Genomic DNA, 24,981 nt, shown 5'->3' on the forward strand with positions numbered 1-24,981 from the left:
GTAAACTTAATTTAGGAATTAAGACCTAATGAAAGAGTATACTACCTCAAAATGCTCAACACCTTTGGCACATAAATCACTTTATCCATGCTCCTTGTCCTTGTTATGTCCTGTTACCTTTCAATATATATAACCTTCACATAGAAAGTATCAAATTCATATTGTCATACAATAAACCTATTTATACACTTAATCCATGCTATTAGTGTCTATCTAATAAACATTATTTTCTAACTTAATTTCATAATTATTGTCCATTATTTATGCATACATCCTACAGACATTAGGTTAGTCAACACTACTATTTCTCCATCCAGAGTTCACATTAACAAACACATCTTCATACACTTGTTCAAAAGTGATAAGGTTAAAACATAAGCATTTCAACTATTGTCATGTCCCAAGATTTCTACAGAAAATGTACTGATTTTGAAAATCCAATCCAGACAACCACAAAGTCAAAATTCAACATAACTAGATGAAAATATAAGCCATAACTAAAACCATTATTAATTCATTTAAACTTGGTTGAAGCTGAATTTTGGTCACATGACAGAAGACATATAAAAGTATGTTCAGTTAAAATTTGGTAAGAAAATGAGATCGTTTACTTGGTTAACTGAAGTCGAATGTACTATGCCAGAACAAGTCACAAAAGCTGTATCCTCTGTTTCTTTCACCACAACATAATTCTACTTGTTTATTTCAAAATTCATACTATCTAAGATAATCCAACTATATAATCATCCCAATAATTTCATTAAAATTCCATGTTCAGCTCATTATAATTACTTCTCAAATAAGCAAATCTAACTTATTGTGAACATCTGTAATCAAAGTATGTAAAAATCATCGGTTTAGATTTAACTATAGGCTGTCCCAAAAACATCCTTTACCTAAAACACATTTTTCTCACAATCCAAACTTAGATTATGCAAGTAATGTAAAAATCATGGATTAAATATGCCCGGTCAATGGTTTTGACCAAAGAATAAATGTGACGAGACATTTAATTTTGTGAAATTAAATGATATAGCGTCGATCTACATTTTACGTAGATAAATGTAGTATATTCACTTTCTCAAATCCGATTTCCGGTGAGTGAGAAATAGTGGATTAAAGTTGGGCATAATTAGCTTTTAATTAAAGCTTGGAGCATGTGCTTAGGGAATAATTAACTAGTGTTAATTATCCCACATTGGAAGATTAATACATCTTTAATGTGTTTAAATTAAGTGACTTTATGTTACTTAATAATTATAGTGGATCAAGATGGGTGAAAAAGCCCACACGCGCACACACGCGCGCGCCGCCGCCGCCGCCCGAGCCCGAGCCCGTGGGCGTGGGCGCGGGCCTCGGGCCTCGGGCCTCGGGCCCGGGCCCGAGCCCGAGCCCGATCCCGATCCCGATCCCGATCCCGATCCCGATCCCGATCCCGATCCCGATCTCGATCTCGATCTTGGACTTGGACTTGGCAATTGGTCTTTGGGTGGTCTTTGGGCTTGGGGCTTGGCCCAAACTATTCTTTTTGGACCACCGCCGAGTCAGCAATCCAAGTGGCTTGACACGTCGTCAAGCGAGGCACAGTCACGGGTGCCACGTGAGAAATCCACACGCTCCACACACGGATGGCACACTCCTGCCACACGTCTGTAACCGACATCGGTTACGAATTGGCCATGATGAGCCTTCAATGGCTGGTTGACCCTGAATGGTGGCTTGGCCTATAAATAGGCTAGCCATACCACTGCATTAGGACACAACACAATTCCAAGCATTCTCTGCATCATAAGCTCTCTCCCTCTCTGCATTGTCTTTCTGTCGAAGCTCTGCCCTCTCCTCCATCCAGTTCGCCGGAGCTCTACTGATTGCGGTGCTGCATCAATAGAGACGTAGCCGTTTTACCTTTGGGGACGACACGCCAAACCGAAGAGCACTACCGGGGCGTATCTCGTCTTGCGGGAAGAGGCCTCCTCGACTCGGCTAAACTTAGTTCACGGTTCTTTATTTCGAATTCTTACGTTGTAATTTCATTTAGTTCAGTTTCTCCTTTTTCTTTCTTTTGGGTTATATTACGCCCGGTTTTGTTATCTCTTGTAATCACCAGAAACCAACAATCGCAAGACGAGATAACTTGCCTTTGAAGGGATTTGGACCTCCTAAACTGAACTAAAACTTTCGAAACAATTAAAACCTTTGTTGGAGATGTCGACGGAATCCAACACCGCTGCTGCCACCACCACCTCCGCCATTCCCTCCACCATGGCGACCACTGGACCGGTCAACACTTCATCGATTCCCTCGATGATGCCAACCCCGGCTTCCCAGCTGCCTCATCCACCGTCCCTTGGGTTTGGGACAACCCCTTCGGGGCGTCCACTGGTTCCACCTTTGGTGGTTCGGTTGGTTCCACTTTTAGTGGTTCCTTCGGATCCTTTAATGGATCGAGTGTTGGTGCCTTCGGGCTCAATACTGGTGTTGGATCTTCCGGGATCAACACGAATGTGGGGGGCACTATGCCCAACACGAATGTGGGGGGTACTATGCCCAACACGAACATGGGGGGCTCTATGCCCAACCAAGTTGTTGGCTCCTTCGGGGGCAACGGAATTGGTTCCTTCAATGGACCAAGTGCGGCACCTATGGCACCAAGAATGATGCCACCCGCCGAGAAGCCACCAAAGTTTGGAGGATCTGACTTCAAGCGGTGGTACCAGAAGATGTTGTTCTACTTGACAACATTGGGCGTCGCCAACTTCCTCACGGAGAACGAGCCGCCCGCACCAAGAGACTAGGCTCGAAGTCATGGCAGATTATGAAGCTTGGAGGAAAGGAGATTACCTTTGTAAAAATTTCATTCTAAGTGCTTTAGATGATAGTTTGTACAATGTATACTCCAATGTAACCACATCTAAACAAATGTGGGAAAACCTAGAAAAGAAGTATAGCATAGATAATGCTGCAGGGACGGAGCAAGTTGTAGCTTCCAAATTTATGGACTACAAAATGGTCGACTCTCGACCCGTCATGGAGCAAGTCCAAGAGCTCCAAATGATCATCCACTCATTAGTGGCTGAAGGGATGACCTTGCCCGACAAATTCCTAAGGTGCACGATCATTGACAAGCTCCCTCCAAGTTGGAAGGACTTCAAGAGTTATCTCAAGCACAAGCGAAAGCAGATGACCCTTGAAGACTTGATCGTGAAGTTGCGCATCGAGGCCGACGTGCGCAAAAGTAATCAAAAGGCTAAGGGATTCACCCCAAATGAAGCCAAGGCCAATCTGTTGGAGCGGGGCGGACCCTCCAACAAACGCCCTCGCCCAAACCGTCCAAACGACAAAGGGAAGGGAAAGCAGCCTTCAAAGAAGTTTGAAGGCGACTGCTACAAGTGTGGCAAACAAGGCCACTTTGCAAAGGACTGCCGCAGCAAGAAGAAGAAGCCGGCTGCCCACGTCGTTGAGAAGGAGTTCAAAGACTGGGATGAAAACGACCTCATTGCTGTGGTCACTGAAGAGGTCAACCTTGTTAACAACAACAATGGTGGCTGGTATATTGATACCGGCGCTACTGCACATGTTTGCTCCGACAGGAGCAAGTTTGCCTCCTACACTGCTGTCGAAGGGAGGAAAATCAACATGGGGAATCAAGCATCGTCCGAAGTCCTCGGCGTTGGCAACATGATTCTCATGATGACGTCTGGCCTAACTATCACGTTGAAGGATGTGCTGCATGTCCCGGACATCCGCAAGAACCTAGTGTCAGGATCAATACTAGTTAATAAGGGGTTTAAACTTGTATTTGAGTCTGATAGGTTTGTCTTGTATAAGTTTGGAAAATCCCTCGGAAAAGGTTATGTAACCGACGGGCTTTTCAAGCTTAGTGTAGCAACTCGCAGTGTTGCAAAGCCATTGGCCAATAATAATAAGGCATCTACTTCCTCTTATTTGACCGAGTCTTCAAATTTGTGCCATTGTAGATTGGGACATGTAAATTCAAAAGCCATTAAAAGATTAGTGAATTTAGATTTACTAAGGCTAATGAAGTGGATAATCAAGATAAATGTGAAATTTGTCTTGAAGCAAAAATGACTAAGTTGCCGTTTCACTCGGTTGAACGAAGCACAAAACCCCTTGAATTAATTCACACGGATGTATGTGATTTAAAGATGGTGCAAACTAGAGGTGGTAAAAAGTACTTTATCACTTTCATAGATGATAGCACAAGATATTGCTACATTTATCTTTTAAGAAGTAAAGATGAAGCAATAGAGGCGTTCAAAAATTATAAGAACGAAGTTGAGAATCAACTTGGTTGTAAAATCAAAATGATTCGAAGCGATAGAGGAGGAGAATATATAGCCCCGTTTGAGGAGTTATGCAACGCAAGTGGTATAATTCATCAAACAACTGCACCATATTCACCACAATCTAATGGTGTTGCAGAACGCAAAAATCGAACTCTAAAAGAGATGATGAATGCACTGCTTCTAACTTCAGGATTACCACATAACATGTGGGGGGAAGCTGTTTTGACAGCCAACTATATCTTGAATAAGATCCCTCTCAAAGGAAAAGATGTTACTCCTTATGAGTTGTGGAAGGGAAGGAAGCCATCCTACAAATACCTCAAAGTGTGGGGGTGTTTGGCAAAGGTAATGGTTCCTCCGCCCAAAGAAGTTACAATCGGACCTAAAACGGTTGATGGTATCTTCATTGGATATGCACTTAACAGTAGTGCATATCGATTTGTTGTTCACAAGTCTGAAATATCGACTATAACAGTGGGGACAACAATTGAGTCAAGGAATGCCGTATTTCTCGAAAATACATTTCCTTGCAAAGACAAAGAAAAGGTCGTAACCAATTCTGAGACAAGAATTGAAGAAGAAGCCACTAGTTCTAAACCAGTGGAAGAAGAAGCCACTAGTTCTAAATCAGCGGATGCGGAACCTGAATCGCGCAAGCGTGCAAGGCCCGATCCTAATGATACAGTACTAAGACGTGGTAATAGGGTCAGAACACCAAAAACATTTGGTCCTGACTACATTGCTTTTATGCTAGATGAAGAACCGACATCTATAAAAGTAGCTTTCGATGGCCCAGACGGGTTGCATTGGAAAGAAGCTGTTCAAAGCGAAATTGATTCAATTTTGCTAAACCACACGTGGGTGTTGGTTGATCTACCTGAAGGTGCGAAACCTCTGGGTTGTAAATGGGTACTTAAAAGAAAATTTAAGGCCGATGGAACAGTGGATAAGTATAAAGCCCGACTAGTAGTAAAGGGTTTTAAACAAAAGGAAGGACATGACTTCTTCGATACATACTCACCTGTAACGAGGATTACTTCCATCCGCGTGCTTCTCGCGATTGCTGCATTGCACAATCTTGAGATTCACCAAATGGACGTAAAGACTGCGTTTCTAAATGGTGAACTAGAAGATGAAATCTATATGGAACAACCTGAAGGGTTTGTAGTACCTGGACAAGAGAAAAAGGTCTGCAAACTGGTTAAATCCCTCTATGGATTGAAACAAGCGCCATTGCAATGGCACTTGAAGTTTGATAATGTGATATTATCAAATGGATTTAAAATCAACGAGTGTGACAAATGTGTCTACATCAAGAGCACTAATAACGGTCATGTTATAGTGTGTCTCTACGTTGATGATATGTTAATCTTGGGTAGCAACACTCAAGTAATTAACGATACAAAGGCCATGTTAAAGAGAAACTTTGACATGAAAGACATGGGTCTAGCCGATGTAATTCTTGGAATGAAGATTCTAAGAACAAATGATGGAATCATCTTAACACAATCACATTATGTTGAGAAGATATTGAATAAATTCAAAGCCTATGATGGCGCGCCGGTTAAAACTCCAATTGAACTCGACGTTCACTTGAGCAAAAACAAAGGCGAGCCCGTTGCTCAAGAAGAGTATGCACGGGTCATCGGGTGCATTATGTACTTGACTAATTGCACTCGACCTGACATTGCTTGTGTCGTGAACAAGTTAAGTCGTTACACGAGCAATCCAAGCAAAGAGCATTGGAGAGCTCTTGTGAGGGTTTTGAGATATCTAAAACATACTCAAAATCATGGGCTACTCTTCTCGAGATACCCCCCGGTACTTGAAGGGTACTGTGATGCCAATTGGATATCTGATAATAGAGACTCACTTTCGACAAGTGGATACGTCTTTACTATTAGGGGTGGTGATGTATCGTGGAAATCCACAAAACAGACCTGTATAGCCCGATCAACAATGGAATCGGAGTTCATTGCCTTGGATAAGGCTGGTGAGGAAGCCGAGTGGCTTAAGAACTTCCTTGAAGACATTCCATGTTGGTCTAAGCCAGTGCCACCAGTGCTTATCCACTGCGATAGCCAAGCAGCTATTGGAAGGGCAAACAATGGCTTCTATAACGGTAAGTCTCGACATATACGTCGACGACATAACACCGTGAGACATTTGATCACAACAGGGGTGATTACAATTGACTATGTGAAGTCAATAGATAATCTAGCGGATCCGCTAACCAAAGGGTTAAACCGTGATCAAATGAATAAGTTGCTAGAGGGAATGGGTTTGAAATCCACAAACTAAAGAATTATCATAGTGGTAACCCAACCATGATGACTGGAGATCCCAAGAGTTTGGTTCAAAGGGACAACTAAGCTATGAGAGTTCAAGAGAAACACTCAACTATATCTATTCCCTAAGAGCAATAGAGTGTTGGAGAACTTGCCTTGTGGTAAAGGCTAAGTCTATGACTTTTAATGATTCTTAAGGATCTCAAAGAGATGGAGTTCTCAAAGAGACCAAGTATGGCAAGGTACTTGACTAAGAATCACCTATGTAAGTGCGAAGTGTGGTCGCTTCATAAAATGTACTTATGAATCCAAAGTGGTGTCCAAGACCGCAATGGACATAAAACGTGAGAACGGATGAGGTTGAGGTGTTTAAGCGTTAACACCATTGTCTCGGTGCACGCCGTGGGGGATTAGTTCAAAGCATCGCGCTACTAAGCCGCCTGTGTATCCGATGGTGTCGACTATGGAGGGTTCAAAGTCAACAACTACCTATCCTTATGCTTATATACCTCTCGAGGGTTGAGCTTGTGTCTGCATGCATATGCATTCGGCTATTTCCACTCATGTGGGGGATTGTAAAAATCATGGATTAAATATGCCCGGTCAATGGTTTTGACCAAAGAATAAATGTGACGAGACATTTAATTTTGTGAAATTAAATGATATAGCGTCGATCTACATTTTACGTAGATAAATGTAGTATATTCACTTTCTCAAATCCGATTTCCGGTGAGTGAGAAATAGTGGATTAAAGTTGGGCATAATTAGCTTTTAATTAAAGCTTGGAGCATGTGCTTAGGGAATAATTAACTAGTGTTAATTATCCCACATTGGAAGATTAATACATCTTTAATGTGTTTAAATTAAGTGACTTTATGTTACTTAATAATTATAGTGGATCAAGATGGGTGAAAAAGCCCACACGCGCGCGCCGCCCGCCCGCCCCGCCCGAGCCCGAGCCCGTGCTCGTGCTCGTGCTCGTGCTCGTGGGCGTGGGCGCGGGCCGCGGGCCTCGGGCCCGGGCCCGAGCCCGAGCCCGATCTCGATCTCGATCTCGATCTTGGACTTGGACTTGGACTTGGACTTGGACTTGGACTTGGATCTTGGCAATTGGTCTTTGGGTGGTCTTTGGGCTTGGGGCTTGGCCCAAACTATTCTTTTTGGACCACCGCCGAGTCAGCAATCCAAGTGGCTTGACACGTCGTCAAGCGAGGCACAGTCACGGGTGCCACGTGAGAAATCCACACGCTCCACACACGGATGGCACACTCCTGCCACACGTCTGTAACCGACATCGGTTACGAATTGGCCATGATGAGCCTTCAATGGCTGGTTGACCCTGCATGGTGGCTTGGCCTATAAATAGGCTAGCCATACCACTGCATTAGGACACAACACAATTCCAAGCATTCTCTGCATCATAAGCTCTCTCCCTCTCTGCATTGTCTTTCTGTCGAAGCTCTGCCCTCTCCTCCATCCAATTCGCCGGAGCTCTACTGATTGCGGTGCTGCATCAATAGAGACGTAGCCGTTTTACCTTTGGGGACGACACGCCAAACCGAAGAGCACTACCGGGGCGTATCTCGTCTTGCGGGAAGAGGCCTCCTCGACTCGGCTAAACTTAGTTCACGGTTCTTTATTTCGAATTCTTACGTTGTAATTTCATTTAGTTCAGTTTCTCCTTTTTCTTTCTTTTGGGTTATATTACGCCCGGTTTTGTTATCTCTTGTAATCACCAGAAACCAACAAGTAAAGTAAATTCCCAAACTAAATCAAATTAGCAAGGTAAGCTTCGAAAGCCATATTGAAAAACTCTATGTTATCCCTACATTCAAACACCAAGCCCAACAATTTCATTCCATTCGCTCCTCAAAGTAGGCTTTGGAACCTAACAAGACATCAAAACATTGGATTTACACCTAAATTGTACTCCCTCCGTCCACGAAAAATAGGATTATTTCATTTTTATCTTTCGTTTCGTTAAAATGATAATAGATAGTTAAAGTGGATAGAAAGAAAAGTAAGAGAGAATAATATAGAGAAGTCGCTTACTTTTCTTTCTCTCCACTTTAACTATTTATTATTATTTTTCTAAAACGAGGGATAAAAATGGAATAGCCCTATTTTCGTGGAAAGGAAGAACTTGAATCTAAACCCTAGCTTTCAATTGAGGAGGAAATTGGACAATAAGAGGTGTAGGGAGATTACTTACACAAATGGGAGACAAGTCTAGCTTACAGCTGCCGGAAAACGGTGACAGTGGTGGCGGAATTGGCCGGACAGCCGCTGCACAGAGAGTGATGTAAGTGGTTGGGTGTGTAGGGAGAGAGAGAAGTGACGAGACAGAGAGGGAGACAAGTAGGGGCTGCCAGGTTGGACGGAAGACGGTGGTCGCCGGAGGCCCGTTTTGACAACGGAAGTATGTGTGTGAGTTCCAGATGTAGAAAAAGAATGGGAGATATAACTCCCATGAGAGCATCCACATCCGTGCTCTTGCCAACGAGCACGGATGTGGGCCCGACCCCACTTTTTCTGCCTGCTCTTAGGCAAGAGCACAAGACCCACATCCGTGATCTTTCGCAAGGACGAGCACAAGGGTCCCACCATTCCATTATTCAATTTAAATAAAAATATTTCCACAAAATTAAAATACATTAAAAATACCTGAAATAATATTACAAATTACAAAAAAATTAAAAATTACATAATTAAATTTCTAAAAAATAAAAATTACATAATTAAACTCCTAAAAAATAAAAATGACGTAATTTAAGCATAAAAATGCCTCCGGGGAAGACTAGTCATCATCCGGCAATCGGGGTTCCAACCGTGGGAGTCGGGGGGGGGGGGGGGGGGTATCGCCGTGGTCGGACATTGTTTTGTTGTAAGAGTAAGAGTGAAAGAAAGATTGAGAATTGAGAATTGAGAATGTAAATGAGAGAATTTAGATGAGAATTGCGTAGTGTGGTGTGAATTTTTGGTGTGGAAGTGGGGGTATTTATAGATGAAAATGTGTATTTTTGGGGAAAAAGTTGAAAAATAAATTAAAAGTGGGTAGAAAACGGATATAATATTTTGGGAAGTGGGAAAATATTTTTTTTAATCGGATTTTTTAATTAAAATCTGATTTTTTTAAAAAAAAAAATTAAATTGCCAACGGCTATGTCGTTGGCCAATAGGAAGCTGCCACATCGCCTGCTCGCTGGCACGGACGTGCTCGATGCATCGAGCAGCGCCTTGCCAGCGGCAAGAGCGCAGCGGCGGACAGCTCATCCGCGCTGCTGGCACGGACGGACGGACAAGCTTGTGCTCGCCGATGTGGATGCTCTAAGTTCCAGAAGAGGGATAGGGATAAAATCTCATTCCAATTTCAATTTCTTTTTCTCTATCTTTATTTCATTTTCCTTGTATTTTTTTTCTATCATTCTAAATTTAAATAATAAATACCACACAAACAAAGTAATTCACGTTGTAAGAACTATGTACACGCTTTGAATTTAGTTTTCTTACTAAACCTATCCTAATAAGTTATACTCCGTACTAATTATACCTATAAGGTAATTTATATCCGACTTTCAACACATTTGAACTAATTTAATTTTTTCAAAATTTTTGGCCTGGTACATGCTATTTGCATCCTTATTTTTAATTGACACACCACCAATGAGGACGCTTTTTGAAGCATCGGTAAAGTATTTAGAAACAAAATAAAATCGATCAAATCAACTTTCTTTGGGAGTGTTTTATTTATTTATTTATTTTGTTAGATGATGATTTAGTTGCAGAATATCAATAAATAATGGCAAGGGTCCTTGTGTAAATTAAATTGTGATTATCATGTGAAGGCTCTTTTGTTTCGTGATCACTTTATATTAACGTTAATTAATTTATATTGAATGTGTCATATATTTTTCATATGTATTTACTATTAAATGCTTTATTCAACTTTTAATATTTGTATTTTAGTATGTTCACCATCATTAGCGTAAATCTGTATATAGTTCATCGTGGATTGTAGTAATGTTTAAAATGATTGTGTATGTATTAAAAGAAAGAATTTGTGAATCATTAATTATATTCTTCAAATTGAAGGATTTGTATGTAGTTCAACAATAATTTATATATAATTCAACATATATTTATAGGGTTGTGACAGTGGCGGATCCAGGATTTTTCATTTGGGGTACGATAAATAATTATAATACTTCGAAGCCTCAAAATTTTACCGATCTTTTTATTTTCTTTAATTTTTATTATTATAAAAATCACAAAGAGGTGTCGAACTCATGCCTTTTGCTGAGGAAGTGGAGTTGATTACCACTGGACCAAGTAATGATTTTTGATAATTGGTATACCTAAATTCATTATAATCAAAAATTATGGGGTACAGTGGTACCCCTTGTTCTCATGTGGCTCAGCCACTGGGTTGTGATATATTCAAACCTCAATCTTATTGAAGAACAGAAGACCAAAAATTTGGAGCTCAATTTTTAGGTATCACGGAGGTCATCGTTATGCCATTGTTAGGTCATTTTAGAAGGATTACCTAAAATAATCTTAAAATTGCCTCAAATCTGATTTTTTTTTAAAATGACCTAAAACTAACTAATGATGACATCCGTATTTAGTCGTTGTTAGCATATATATGGTGGTTAGTTATATAATGCACCCCTGCTTGTTTTTAGTTTCATTTGAGAAACAATATAAATACTTACATGGCGCATTTGGGGTTAGGGTTTGTGAGCCTTCTTGACGTATTAACTATTCAAACAAAATTAAAGATTTATTTGGTATAATGATAAAAACGGTGTTTTAATTTGCTCTTTAACTGAAGAAATATCTTTAATAAAAAATTAAGAATGATAACTTTGAAGTGAAGCTCATATAAGTTGGGATCATTTCTGTTATTTAGAAGTTAATATAATGGCGTAATACCAGAAAAATATTGTCAGGGGTCCTTATGTGAAATAAATTGTGATATCTTATTTTGCTTTTGTTCACTAATTGTGCTTCGTTTCATTTTATTATTGGAATACTAACGTTACGTAATTTCAATTAAATGTCCTATATTTTTAGTTTTGTATGTCTATTATTAAGCACGGTTACTTTAATAAATTGTTATCAAACTATAATTGGTTACTAAACTTTAGAGTTATATTATTTGTGATTTAATTTAATTTATTAAATTATTTAACTCCTCGTTACAATTAAAATAACACCCACTATTCTTTATTGGACAGTACTTCTTTATTCCACCTAAGCTTCTCCTCCTTTATTCAATTCCATATCAATTATTCTTCTCCTCCTTTATTCAATTTCATATTAATTATTCAATTTCATATCAATTATTCTACACGCGACAATGTATTTAATGCTAGCACGTCATTTGGTGAAAAAAATAACTGAAAGTATCTAATTTACAACCGAAATCATTAAATATGACACAATTGAATTGGAAGATTACTCTCTTGAATACGTGTGTGCATACGTATATAGTTGATATTCCTTATTCACTAACAAGATGCATTTGAAATCGAAAGATAAATGGATTTCTCAATCTCTTTAGTTCAGCATTCATGTTTCAATAAACTTTATAGCAAATACGGTATATTTATTCGTTCGATCGGGAAAGTTAATGTTTCGGTCTAATGAAATGATTCTTTTATTTCTTGACCAGTTAACACAAAATATATTGAAGTTATGTTAGATTGCTGGGAAAATAAAGTTAGCAAGGAAAATTATTTTTAGAAAAATGAATCTTTGGAATATGATTCCTTACTTTTCTGTGTTTAGAAAAATCTTTTAAATTTTATGTTTGATTTAATAATAATAATAATAATAATAATAATAATAATAATAATAATAATTTTAATAGTGTTACATTAAGACTCTCATAATAAATTAGTATTAATTAAAAAATAATTATAATAATATATTATTTTTTATTATTATAATGATAATTCAAATAACTTAATTAAGATTTTCTTAATTTATTAGTTTATATTATTATAATACTTAATAAATATATAATTATAATTATTTATTCATATTATAATTGAATAAAGTTTATAAATTCAAAATTTCATAAGACTTTGTTGATTAATTATTAATTTATAAAATAGTAATAATATTTTATTATTAATAATATTTCTCCATTATTTATTATATGATACATAATTTAAATAATTATACTATGATTATTTAATAAGATAATAATTATAATAAATTATAAATGCAATAATAATAATAATATAATTGTTATTATTATAGTTATAATGTAATTACAATTATTTTTTTATAATGAAATTAAGTAGAGTATAATTCACAATTTTAAATTATTTTTTTAAATATTTATTTAATAATAATAATAATAAAATAATTGTAATAGTAGTAATACTAGTAATAATAGTAGTATAAGATTATACTCCACTCTATTAAATACCTAAATATGTAAGAGTTCTAAAACTGGGAAAAATAATAACTAAGAAAAGCTATGATTCAAAATCCTGGAAAGTTGTACTATTTTTCTTGTTTTAAGGATTCTGATTACTTTCCCAATTCGGTTAAAACTCAAAACAAACGCAGGAATATAAAACCTAAGGAATTAGATTAATTTCCCGGACAGAATCCTGTCAACCAAACATGGCCTGAGTTCAAGAGATATATAAGTGTTGAAACATGAAAAATTTGTGTTTTATCACCAACTTTAAACTTGGCATATAAATATCACCAACTTTAATGGTTGCTGAAATTTCACACCTGCTAGCTGAGGTGGCATAATACTGCCTACGTGGATTGTTGGAGCTTGTCAGAAAGTTGACGTGGAATTCGCCGGCATTTAACTAAAACGACATCGTTTAAGTTAGTGAAATTTGCACTATTATTTAAAAGAAAACGACGCCGTTTTCAATTGTTCATTCTATACCCCGATTTTGTTCCTGCCAAATCTTTTCTTCTTTCAAAACGTTTTTAGTGTAGAATTAATACATTGCCAACTAGATTCATTTTTGTCAACTTAGCATCCACCTCATTTCAATTCGGCAGGAAGTTTTTAGGCAGTGTGAAATTTCAGTAACCATTAAACTTAGTGATATTATATGACAAGTTCAAAATTGGTGATATAAAATAAATTTTTTGAAAGTTTGGTGATATCAGATGTCAATACCTCTTATTTATAGTACTCCATTCGTCTTATTAGAAATGATGTATTTGCTTTTCGACACGAGATTTTACATAGTGTAGTTTTGTAAATTAATGAGAAGAGAATAAAGTAAGAGAGATGAAAGGATAGATGTTTCATTTTTAGTGGTACAGAATGAATATTTATTTTCCACCTTTACAAAAAAGAAAGAAAGGGGAAATTTTGATGAGAAAGAATGCAATAAATGCAGCGGGTAATAGGGAAAGGTGGAGTAATCTGATGAAGCAACACCTCCTAGCTTACGCAACACTCATTTATTTCTCATTCTCCTATCTCTCTTTCTCTCTATTTATACCTTCACCATGCACCTTGCTCTCTTCACTTCTACTGAGAGAAGATGGCTGACCTCGAAGCTCAGAATTGCCACCCCCAAATTTCTCAGCCCATCTTTGCCCGAGCCAATCTCCCCCTAACTCTCAAGGTAATAATATCATTTTTTTTTCACATGCATGAACTATTAATGATTCTTTATAAGTCCGGACATACTGTATTCGGGGTAATGAAAATAACGGAGTTTAATATACGCATCATTATTCATGAACAATCTATTGAAACTCCTCCTTGTTTCACATCGACATGTTGGTGATTGTGTCTCCTCTAAAAATGAGTGGGTTACTCTCCCCCGTTAAAGCCTTTTAAGGAGGTGAGTGACCTATTTCTAACATGTTATATTTATTGCAAGTTTGGAACACTAGCGCATCCAGCTCATAAGTCATAACAAAGGGATACAACTGTACCCCAAATAAATATTAAATAAATATGTTCTTATAATCTTATTGCAATATTGACGTTTGTAATGCATAAGGTGTTATGACGCATCGGTTCCTTTACCAGCAGTTTTTTATATTTGCAGGTAGTTATTTTCTTATGTTCTTTCCATTTTAATAAGTTAGTATTAGGTAGTTTATATATTTATCATATTTAATTTTTTTATCTGATTTATATTTTAATGTATTTATATGAATTAGATTTTTTTTTCTATTTTCTTTTTTAGATATTAGGCAGTTACATTTTATTTTAGTTTTAATTAATAATTTGATACTTTGGTCTGAATTCGAAAATTTAATTTGCTGTCATGTTTTCTTTTTAGATATTAGAAAGTTTACATTTTTTGTGGTTATAGTAGTTATTTTGTATGTAATGCAACTTTTTAGTTTAATTATGCTATAATATACTACACCCATCCTTAAAAAATAGAAAGTTTTGAAACGACGCGAATTTTAATGCACAATTGGTAGAGTAAGAGAGATTAATTAGTAAAGTAAGAAAGAGGAAGAGAAAAAATAGTGGAAGTAATGTTAGTGGATTGTGAGATCCACTTCCTAAAATAGAATGTTTAGAAAGTTTATATTTTTAAGGAAATGACCAAAAGGAAAATTGTTTTCACTACTCCCTCCCACAAAAGATGTCACACTTGTGGGACGGCACGAGATTTTATGAGGTTTTGTTCTGTGTGTTAAGTGGAGAGAGAAAATACAATATTTATATTTATGTGAGAGAGAACGTTTTTCAAAAATGAAAATGTGACATCTTTTGTGGGACAAATTAAAAAGAAAAGTGTGACAGAGAGTATTATTTAACACAATCCACCTATCTCGAATTAATAGTCGAGATAATCATGTGATCTTTTTTCATTTGTTTATGTGTTGTTACCATACATGCATGAACAGTTAATGGGGAAAGAAAATTACTGAGTTTAATTTACTGAATTAGGAGTCATTATTCATGAGCAATCCATCTAACTTATATTAATATTTGAAATAATACTATCAACCTTTTTCTTTTGTGTATATGTTGTAATCATACATGCATGAACTTTTAAGGGTCTTTATTCATGAACAATCAACCTATATTGGAGATTTTTAAAGCTTAGATAACTAAAGTTACATATTAATTGGAGTGCAAATGCAGTTCGATGAGGTGGTGTACAAGATCAGAATCCAGCCGGCGGGAGGCTTGTTGAAGAAGAAAACAAAATCAGAAAAGAGGGTAATATTAAGCGGAGTCTCAGGCAGCGTTTATCCCGGTGAAATGCTGGCGATGCTGGGGCCCTCGGGCAGCGGCAAGACAACGCTGCTGACCGCCCTCGGCGGCCGGCTAGGCGGCGACCTCACCGGCACCATCACCTACAACGACAAGCCGTTCTCCAACACAATGAAACACAATATCGGCTTTGTCACCCAAGACGACGTGCTCTACCCTAACCTGACCGTCACAGAGACGCTAGTCTACACTGCCCTACTGCGCCTGTCCCGTTCCTTCACCAAGGCAGAGAAGGCTGAGCACGCGGAGGCTGTGATAGAGCAGCTCGGGCTGACGAGGTGCAGGAACAGCATCATAGGGGGGCCATTCCTTAGGGGGATATCCGGGGGCGAGAGGAAACGCGTCAGCATTGGACAAGAGATGCTTATTGATGGGGTACGTACTAAACAAGCCCAATAGCAGTGACGGCCCATCAGCCCAAAGCCCAAGGAAGAGTATCAGTTCGGCATTACCAAAGAGTTCGGCCCCAGCCGCATTACCAAAGAGTTCGGCCCCAGCCTACAGCTCGGTGTTCGGCATTACCAAAGAGTTCGGCCCCAGCCTACAGCTCGGTAAAAGCCGACCAATCAAGCTCTACTCTCAGATCGGCAAAAGCTGCTCGGCAATAGTTCAGAAGTTCGGTCTCAGTATTCGACCGAACTGGGAGATAGTGGACTCATGCAGAACCTCCACGACCTCCACTACACGATCTATTTAGTGGTGTCAACTCATGCAGGATCTCATGCAGGATAGCGGACCAAACAAAGAGATAGTGGACCCATGCAGGATCTCATGACCTCCACGACATCCACTACCTAGTTAGTGATGATGCAAGCCACGACCTAGTTAGTGGTGATGCAAGCCACGATCTTAGTTCAATGTATAAATAGAACTTAGATCAGATAGAGGGGGGCTCTCTGGAGACATAAAATAACATATAGCAAGTCTGTATTTGTAAGCTGTAAACCAGATCAAGCAATACAATCTTGCCCTCCTTTCTTCCCGTGGACGTAGATTTACTTCAGTAAATCGAACCACGTAATTCCTTGTGTCGTGATCTATATTCATTACCTGCATTTACTACCATCAAAAATTCGCCCAACCATCACTGGCGCCGTCTGTGGGAAACAGAGAACCAAATTTGTGATAAAGCGAGTTTTTGATCCTCTTCCACCAAAAAAATGCATACCAGATCACGTAACACCCATAATACCGTTCGTGATAACCATGAGGAAGCTAGTCCAGCCCGCAGGTCTGGAAAACAGCCTCGGGAGAAATCTACTTCCAGTTCTCACGGAGAAGGAACAAGCCGCTCAAAGACTCATCGCACCGAGTCTTCCCAGCAGCCCAATTTGAACGAGGCTGTCAAGTTGTTTTTGGCCGAGAAGCAGGAAGAGTTCTTAATTTTCCTGCAAAAGGGCCAAAAGCCGGAGACGAAAACGGTGGATTCTCCCTCCTCATCCAGACATGAAAGTCACTACCGCAGTAGTGCCGTGTCTTCCAGGAAGAAGAATCCTCAACCCCGACATGTTCCTGTTCCTCCTCGGTACCGGAATCACAGGAGAACTCCATCTCCTCCATACCGAAGAGGTGTCGGGTTCGCCATGTACGGAGCATTGAAGACTCCGTTCTCGGACGATATCACCCGAACTTCCTTGCCACAGAACTACCGAACTCCGTCGATGACTTATGACGGGTTAGTGAATCCTCATGACTTCCTGGGACGCTATCAGTATAATATGGTGAACCAGGGTCTCAATGAGGTCCATATGTGCAAGCTGTTTCCCGAGCTGCTTATCGGGAACGCAAGAAGGTGGTTCGATAGCCTCCCCCAAGGCAGCATTAGATCTTACCGAGATCTAATGGATGCTTTCCACAGGAGGTTCTTTCAGAAAGCGGAAGCCCGAATCACTTCGGCTCAGCTGCTTTCTATACGTCAAGGTCGCGACGAAAAGATCAGCGACTTTATGACGAGGTTCCACAAGGAATGCCTACAAGTAGACGATCTCAATGATCTACTTGTCATTTCGGCATTCCAAAATGGAATCCTGCCCGGAGCTCTCTACAGAAAGCTCGTGGAATGCAGTCCGCAAACAGCTCAAGAGATGTGGGACATTGCGGACCAGTTCTCCCGTGCCGATGAGGCAGACCGTCGCAAACGGTCTTTAGACAGCTCATCCCGAGGAGACGGGAGGAAGCCCGATCATAGCGATCAGGGACATCCTCGCCGAACTCCTTTTGGCGATCAGGGACATCCTCGCCGAACTCCTTTTGAAAGGATTCAAAGGACTCCGGTGCAAGACCGATTGGGGCCACGTCTCAATCCTGAGAAGCCGCCCGCCCGCCGTGATTCCGGTTGAGATCGGCGTACCCAGTCCCCGAACTCTAAATTTCTCCTCAGAAATGAATGATGACGGACTGAGAGCCGAACTAGATCTGGCCGAAGAAAGAAGAGAATTAGCCTGCATAAAAGCAGCCAAGTACAAGGAGCAAGTAGCCCGGTATTATAACCAAAGGGTGAAAAAGCTGCAATTTCAAGTGGGAGATCTCGTCTTGAGAAACAACGAAGTAAGCCGAGCAGAAAAGCTGGGCAAACTCGAACCCACATGGGAAGGTCCATATCGGGTGTCAGAAGTCCTCGGCAAAGGGTCTTATAAATTGACTCACATGTCAGGAGAACAAGTACCCCGAACATGGTACATTTCCAACCTCAAGAAGTTCCATTTGTAAGAGACAGTCCGGTCAGTTAGTCTTGTGTCTAGGGGTATGTGCTTTCTTTGTTTTTTACTTGTTTTTCATGTTTGTCTATGTGCGTTTTGTCTGTCTATGTGCGTGTCGTCTCTTACAAATGTTACTGAGGTATCTTGTTCTTCGAAGGCTGATCCCCTTTTTAGAACATATATAAGCCAACGATTGTGAGTCCAAGCTTCTAAGGAGGATACAAGACCACAATTCAGCTTAAGAAACAAGCAGTTCGTCTGAAACGAACTGCAACAAAGGGAAAGTCCGATCCACGCGATAAAACTCGCCGAATTAGGACAAGGGAAAGTCCGATCCACGCGATAAAACTCGCCGAATTAGGACAAGGGAAAGTCCGATCCCCAAATTAGGACAAGGGAAAGTCCGATCCGAGCGATAAAACTCGCCAAATTAGGACACAAGCTTAGTCCGGTCAAAGAAATTTACTTCATAAGACCAAAGACGAGTCCGGTCAAAGAAGTTTACTTCATAAGACCAAAGACGAGTCCGGTCAAAGAAGTTTACTTCATAAGACCAAAGACGAGTCCGGTCAAAGAAGTTTATTTCATAAGACCGAGGACCAAGTCCGGTCAAAGAAGTTTACTTCATAAGATCAAAGACGAGTCCGGTCAAAGAAGCTTACTTCATAAGACCGAGGACGAGTCCGGTCAAAGAAGTTTACTTCATAAGACCGAGGACGAGCACGATGAAATTTTTTCGCTGAGCTGTAAATACGCAGTGATAGAAGCGAAATGAAGATTTCATTTATTAAAACTTGTTCGGCATACAACTCCGCTGCCCTACGAGAAGGCGTTACGCTATTACAAAGGACTATTCTACTGTCCCTGGTTGCTAAAGTTGAGCCATCTATTCACAAAATCCTCGTGAAGCCGAGTTCGGGCGTTCCGGGCAGCTGAAGAATAAGCAGGTCGACGAGATGCTCTGATCGACCTACCGCCTCTTCCTTGAGTCCGGGAAGTTCTGGCACCTCGGCGGCGAAGAGTCTCTTCACGAAGCATTTGTTGATCTTGCTCACTCATAATCACAGCTCCTCTACGAACTTCAGTCCGTCCTTGTCTTGACGTTTCCGGTTGCTCCTGAGTCCGTTCTCGTCTTGACGTTTCCGGTTGCTCCTGAGTTCGTTGCTGATTTGGAGTAGGATTTTGAGCAAGTGAATCAGAGGTTTGAGCTGGAGTATGAGCATCTGTTGGCGGGAAATGCCTAAGGAATCTCTCGATTGAAGGACGCCGGGAAAGAACGATGTCGTACCGAGAAGCCCAGCGCCGCAATGATTTCACAACTTGTTGGCAAGCCGAGCTCTCCAGCGCATTGTTCCTCCGGAGTACATGAAGCTCCTCCCACAGTTCATCAACTTGATTCTGAACTTCAGATATGCTCATTCCCCCGCGTCCGCTGATGAAATCCTCATACGCAGTCCTCTCAGCGACGGCAGTATTCAGCTCGGCCTCCAGATCTTTCTTTTCGGACTCTAAGTCCTTATTGTCGGCCTCCAGCTTCACTAAACAAGCCAAGAGTTCGTCATTCTTCATCTGGTCAGCTATGGCTTTTTTCTCAGCTTCGTCTAAAGCGGAAGAGTACAGCCGCTTCCAGTGAAGTACCTCCAGCTCCTTAAGAGTTAAGAATACAAAGCAGCCTATGTCAGTTCGGCATTTCAGTTTACTGAGCAGGTAGTAAACCACAACAGGAGTAAAAGAGAGTACGAAAAGCTATACGAAGACACAAGTGCAGAAAGAAGAATTTTTTCATTCATAAGAAAAAATTTTTTACACAAGGAGGGCTTCAAGGCCATTTTACAAGAAGGAAGAAACTAAACTAAGAGAAGGGAGACGAAATCATACTCCGCCAGCTTCGTCTCCGGCTCCTCGGTGAGGTTCAGCTTCCTTCTCCTTGTCTGCCTCAGCTTCAGCCTCGGCCTCCCTGCTCCCCCCAGCCTGCTCGGTGCCCCCATCACCGATCAGCAGCACCTCTTGCTCGGCCTGCCTGTCTCCGGTCTGCTGATCAAGCTGCTCGGTCTCACCCTCTCCGTGGAAAATTGGAGCGGGTGAAACTGGCCCTAAGGAGGCAAAGATAGCCTCCATATTCTCGTCCCGGTCAGCTCGGCAACTACGAACTCGGTCAGCAGAAAGCAAGACCGAGGACGAAGCAAGCTCCTCAAGGAGCGGCAGACTCTGGAGACGAGCTGCTATCTCTCGACCGTACAGCGGCAGGACGACTTCGGGCCCCTGCTCGGCATTATCGGTCATCAATTTCAGCAGACCACCGACAAAGGCCGAAAATTGATTGCTCAGAAAGAGTTTCTCCGCGAAAGCACGGAGAACCTCCCCTTGGGCAACCACGGCGGCAGCATCCCTCCGTTTCGTCTGCTCTCGCTGGATGACGAGCTGGTTTTTGGCAAACTGGGCTTCATCCTGGGCCGAGATCCTAGCAGCTCTGGCCTTCTCAAAGTCTGCCTTAGCCTGTTCGGCCTGGTGACGAGCAGCCGCCAACTTCCTCTGCATCTCAGCATAATCGTTGGACGCTTTGGAGAGTTCAACGGCGACGAGCTTGGAGAGCATATCGTTCCTCTGAAAATGGAAAAAGGAAAAAGTCAACCGAGGGGCCACAAAAAATACAGAAAAAAAAAAAGCAAGGCCAGAAAATCAAGAAGAGAATTCACCTCGGCGAAGTCTGTGGGCCATAAAAATGGCTCACAGATATGTTCCGAAGGAGGCGCCAAGACCACGTCTTTCTCTGGCGCTCTTGGGGGCTTCTGGGTCTTCCCCTTCCCCTTTGCCGAAGTGGACTCCGGCTCTTTTGGATCCGAAGAAGAGGTCTTTTGCCTCTTCGGATTCTTCTCAGCATCAAGCGCCGAGCTGGTAGCCTTCTGTTTCTCCGGCTCCTTAAGCTCGGAGGATTTGCGGCTAATCTTATTTAGCAAGTTCACTGCCAAAAAGCAAGAAAGCAAGGTTAGTTTTCGCCACAAAAGCAGTAAGGCACAAAAAAGAAGTCCTCACCCTCAGTCTCTTCGTCCGAAGACGAGGAGTCGAACACGAAGTCGCCCTTGACGAGCTCAGACTCCAGGTACTGCTTCCTAATCATAGGAATCTTATTGAGCTCGCCCTCGAGCTCGTTCAACGGTTCTAACCGAGGATGAGGAATCACGGACTTCGGCCCTCTCCAGGGAAAGCCCGGAGCCGCTGTCCTATTATAAAAAAAGAAGCGATGTTGCCACTTTGGCCACTTGGTTTTGCAGAAGGCCCTAAAGGGCTGTAAAGGGATCAAGTAAAACCAAGATCCCTTCCTCTTAAACTGGAAGAAATTAAGGATTGCCCTCAGAGACAGATCCTTATCTAGCCTACGCAGTTCGGCAGCAAAGGCCGATAAGTGCCTCCAAGAGTTCGGAGTCACCTGACCTAAAGGGAGTTGAAAAAAATCTAGCAGCTCTACAAAGGCAGGGGGAAGAGGGAAACGAAGCCCGCATTCCAAGCCGGCTTCATAAACGGTGGCGTAACCCTCCGGCGGCGAGTCAGCCCTATGAAGGTCGTCGGGAATCGCAACCTTCCCCCCAGGAAAAAAATATTTTTCGTGTAAGGATATCACAGTATCCTTACTCAAGATGCTGTGAAAATACTCTACGGTCTTCTCCCCGGATTCTTTCCGGCTAGAAGACCCCTTACCCCCTTTCCTACCGCTACCTGACTCAGAAGAAGAAGAAGAAGACATGGTTCTTACTCTTTGAAAGTCTGAAGAAATTCTGAAGAAATTCTTGAAAGTGGAAGGAAATTTTTACGCAAAAGAGAGAGAATGCAGAAGAAGCAATAGCAAAAGTGTTCAAATGATGAAGAAAGGACGTATTTATCAGATTCGGAGAAGATTTCAAAATCATCGCACCGTTTCGAATCCCACCTTTTCAGGATTCAACGGCCGGATTTTACTGTCGCATTTAATGCAGTCACGCGCAAGGCACGTCCCCTGACGTCAGCCTCCCCCGTACCTTTATCCAGAATGCCGAAGTGACTCGCTTCGCCGAAGTGATTCACTTCGCTTTTCGGGGGGGGTAGTGATGGGGTACGTACTAAACAAGCCCAATAGCAGTGACGGCCCATCAGCCCAAAGCCCAAGGAAGAGTATCAGTTCGGCATTACCAAAGAGTTCGGCCCCAGCCGCATTACCAAAGAGTTCGGCCCCAGCCTACAGCTCGATGTTCGGCATTACCAAAGAGTTCGGCCCCAGCCTACAGCTCGGTAAAAGCCGACCAATCAAGCTCTACTCTCAGATCGGCAAAAGCTGCTCGGCAATAGTTCAGAAGTTCGGTCTCAGTATTCGACCGAACTGGGAGATAGTGGACTCATGCAGAACCTCCACGACCTCCACTACACGATCTATTTAGTGGTGTCAACTCATGCAGGATCTCATGCAGGATAGCGGACCAAACAAAGAGATAGTGGACCCATGCAGGATCTCATGACCTCCACGACATCCACTACCTAGTTAGTGATGATGCAAGCCACGACCTAGTTAGTGGTGATGCAAGCCACGATCTTAGCTCAATGTATAAATAGAACTTAGATCAGATAGAGGGGGGCTCTCTGGAGACATAAAATAACATATAGCAAGTCTGTATTTGTAAGCTGTAAACCAGATCAAGCAATACAATCTTGCCCTCCTTTCTTCCCGTGGACGTAGATTTACTTCAGTAAATCGAACCACGTAATTCCTTGTGTCGTGATCTATATTCATTACCTGCATTTACTACCATCAAAAATTCGCCCAACCATCACTTATTAACCCGAGCTTGTTGTTTCTAGATGAGCCTACATCTGGTTTAGACTCCACCACCGCGCAGAAGATCGTGTCTACGCTGTGGGAGCTGGCGAATGGGGCCCGCACGGTTGTGATGACCATTCACCAGCCCTCGAGTAGGCTGTTTTACATGTTTCACAAAGTTCTCTTGATGGCGGAAGGGAACCCTTTGTACTTCGGCAAAGGAGCTGAAGTTTTGACCTATTTTTCGAGTGTTGGCTTTTCGCTTAGTGTTGCCATGAATCCGGCTGATTTCTTGCTTGATCTTGCCAATGGTTGTGTTCCTTTATTTTACTGCTTGATCTTGCTTGAGTACTTGAATGTATTGCATTTTTTGTAGGAGTTGCAACAGCGGATTCGAATGAAGATCAAGAAGCGGTAAAGCAGACTTTGATGAAAGCATATAAAACACAACTGTCATCGGTTGTGAAGATGGAGCTTGCTGTGGATGGCAGTCTTCACACTTCATCAAATGATAGGATGCTCAAGGGTTGGTCAAATACATGGTTGGATCAATTCTCAGTCTTGCTTAGGAGAGGAATCAAAGAAAGAAAGCATCAGTCTTTCTCAACAATCAAGATTGTACAAGTTTTGATAGTTGCCGTTTTAATTGGAATCTTTTGGTGGAAGTCCACCTTCAATCACTTGCAAGACCAGGTTAGGCAGATAAATTCAGTATTTAGTTTGGATGGATATCATGTTGTTTAATGAAGGGGGCTTTTTGCATAACAATATGCTAAATACTACTCCCTCCGTGCCTCATTAATTGAAGCCGTTTTATTGGTGGGGCTATAAGCGCCCCACCAACCCTCAATTGTGTGCGATGGTCTGACACAAGTTTTTGTGATCGATAATGCAGGTCGGGCTCTTATTCTTCGTCTCAAATTTTTGGGGGATATACCCCCTATTCCAGGCCCTCTTCACAATCCCTAAAGAACGCATGATGCTAACCAAAGAGAGGACCTCGGGCATGTATCGTCTCTCCTCGTTCTTCTTGGCCCTAACCGTAGGCGACCTACCCATGGAGCTAGTCCTCCCCACCGTCTTCTACGCCATAGTCTATTGGATGGCAGGCCTCAAGCCCACAGCCGGGGCCTTCTTCTCAGGCCTGTTTGTGATCCTCTACAACGTGTTGATCTCCCAGGGACTCGGGCTGGCTATTGGGGCTGTGGTGATGGACCAGCAGACAGCCACTACACTTGGGTCCGTGATCATGTTAGCCTTCGGCCTTGGCAGTGGCTTTTATGTGCAGCACGTCCCCGTCTTCATAGCCTGGGTCAAGTACATATCGATCAACCAGTACTCACTCAAGCTTCTGCTCGCGTCGCAGTACAAGTATGATCAGACCTACAATTGTGGTATGAATCAGACTTGCCTTGTCAGGGATTTTCCCTCAGTAAAATCGGTGGGGATTAGCACTTCAGGGACCATTCTGTCAGTGGTTGTCATGGCTGTGATGCTTGTGTTCTACAGACTTGTAACTTATCTTGCTCTCATGAGAGTTGGTGTCACCAGAAAGTAGGCCTCTTTTTTAAGGAATCACAGTAGCATTAACATCAAGCCTTTCAGAAGTGAGCTGATTTCAATAAATAAATACATTTCTTGTTACTTATGAGTTAAT

At 41.5% G+C, this 24,981-nt stretch overlaps 1 protein-coding gene across 1 annotated transcript; it reads left to right on the plus strand.

The window, feature by feature from the left end:
- Window positions 1-14,133: 14,133 nt before the first annotated feature.
- LOC121784495 (ABC transporter G family member 9-like) lies at window positions 14,134-24,972 on the plus strand. The gene is made up of 5 exons (XM_042182638.1): window positions 14,134-14,217; window positions 15,708-16,202; window positions 23,338-23,635; window positions 23,701-24,017; window positions 24,220-24,972. Exons 1-5 carry the CDS (start codon window positions 14,134-14,136, stop codon window positions 24,880-24,882), a joined length of 1,857 nt encoding a protein of 618 aa, XP_042038572.1. The 3' UTR covers window positions 24,883-24,972.
- Window positions 24,973-24,981: the final 9 nt, after the last annotated feature.

Source organism: Salvia splendens, chromosome 21, assembly GCF_004379255.2.
Source record: "Salvia splendens isolate huo1 chromosome 21, SspV2, whole genome shotgun sequence".
Classification (NCBI taxonomy): domain Eukaryota; kingdom Viridiplantae; phylum Streptophyta; class Magnoliopsida; order Lamiales; family Lamiaceae; genus Salvia; species Salvia splendens.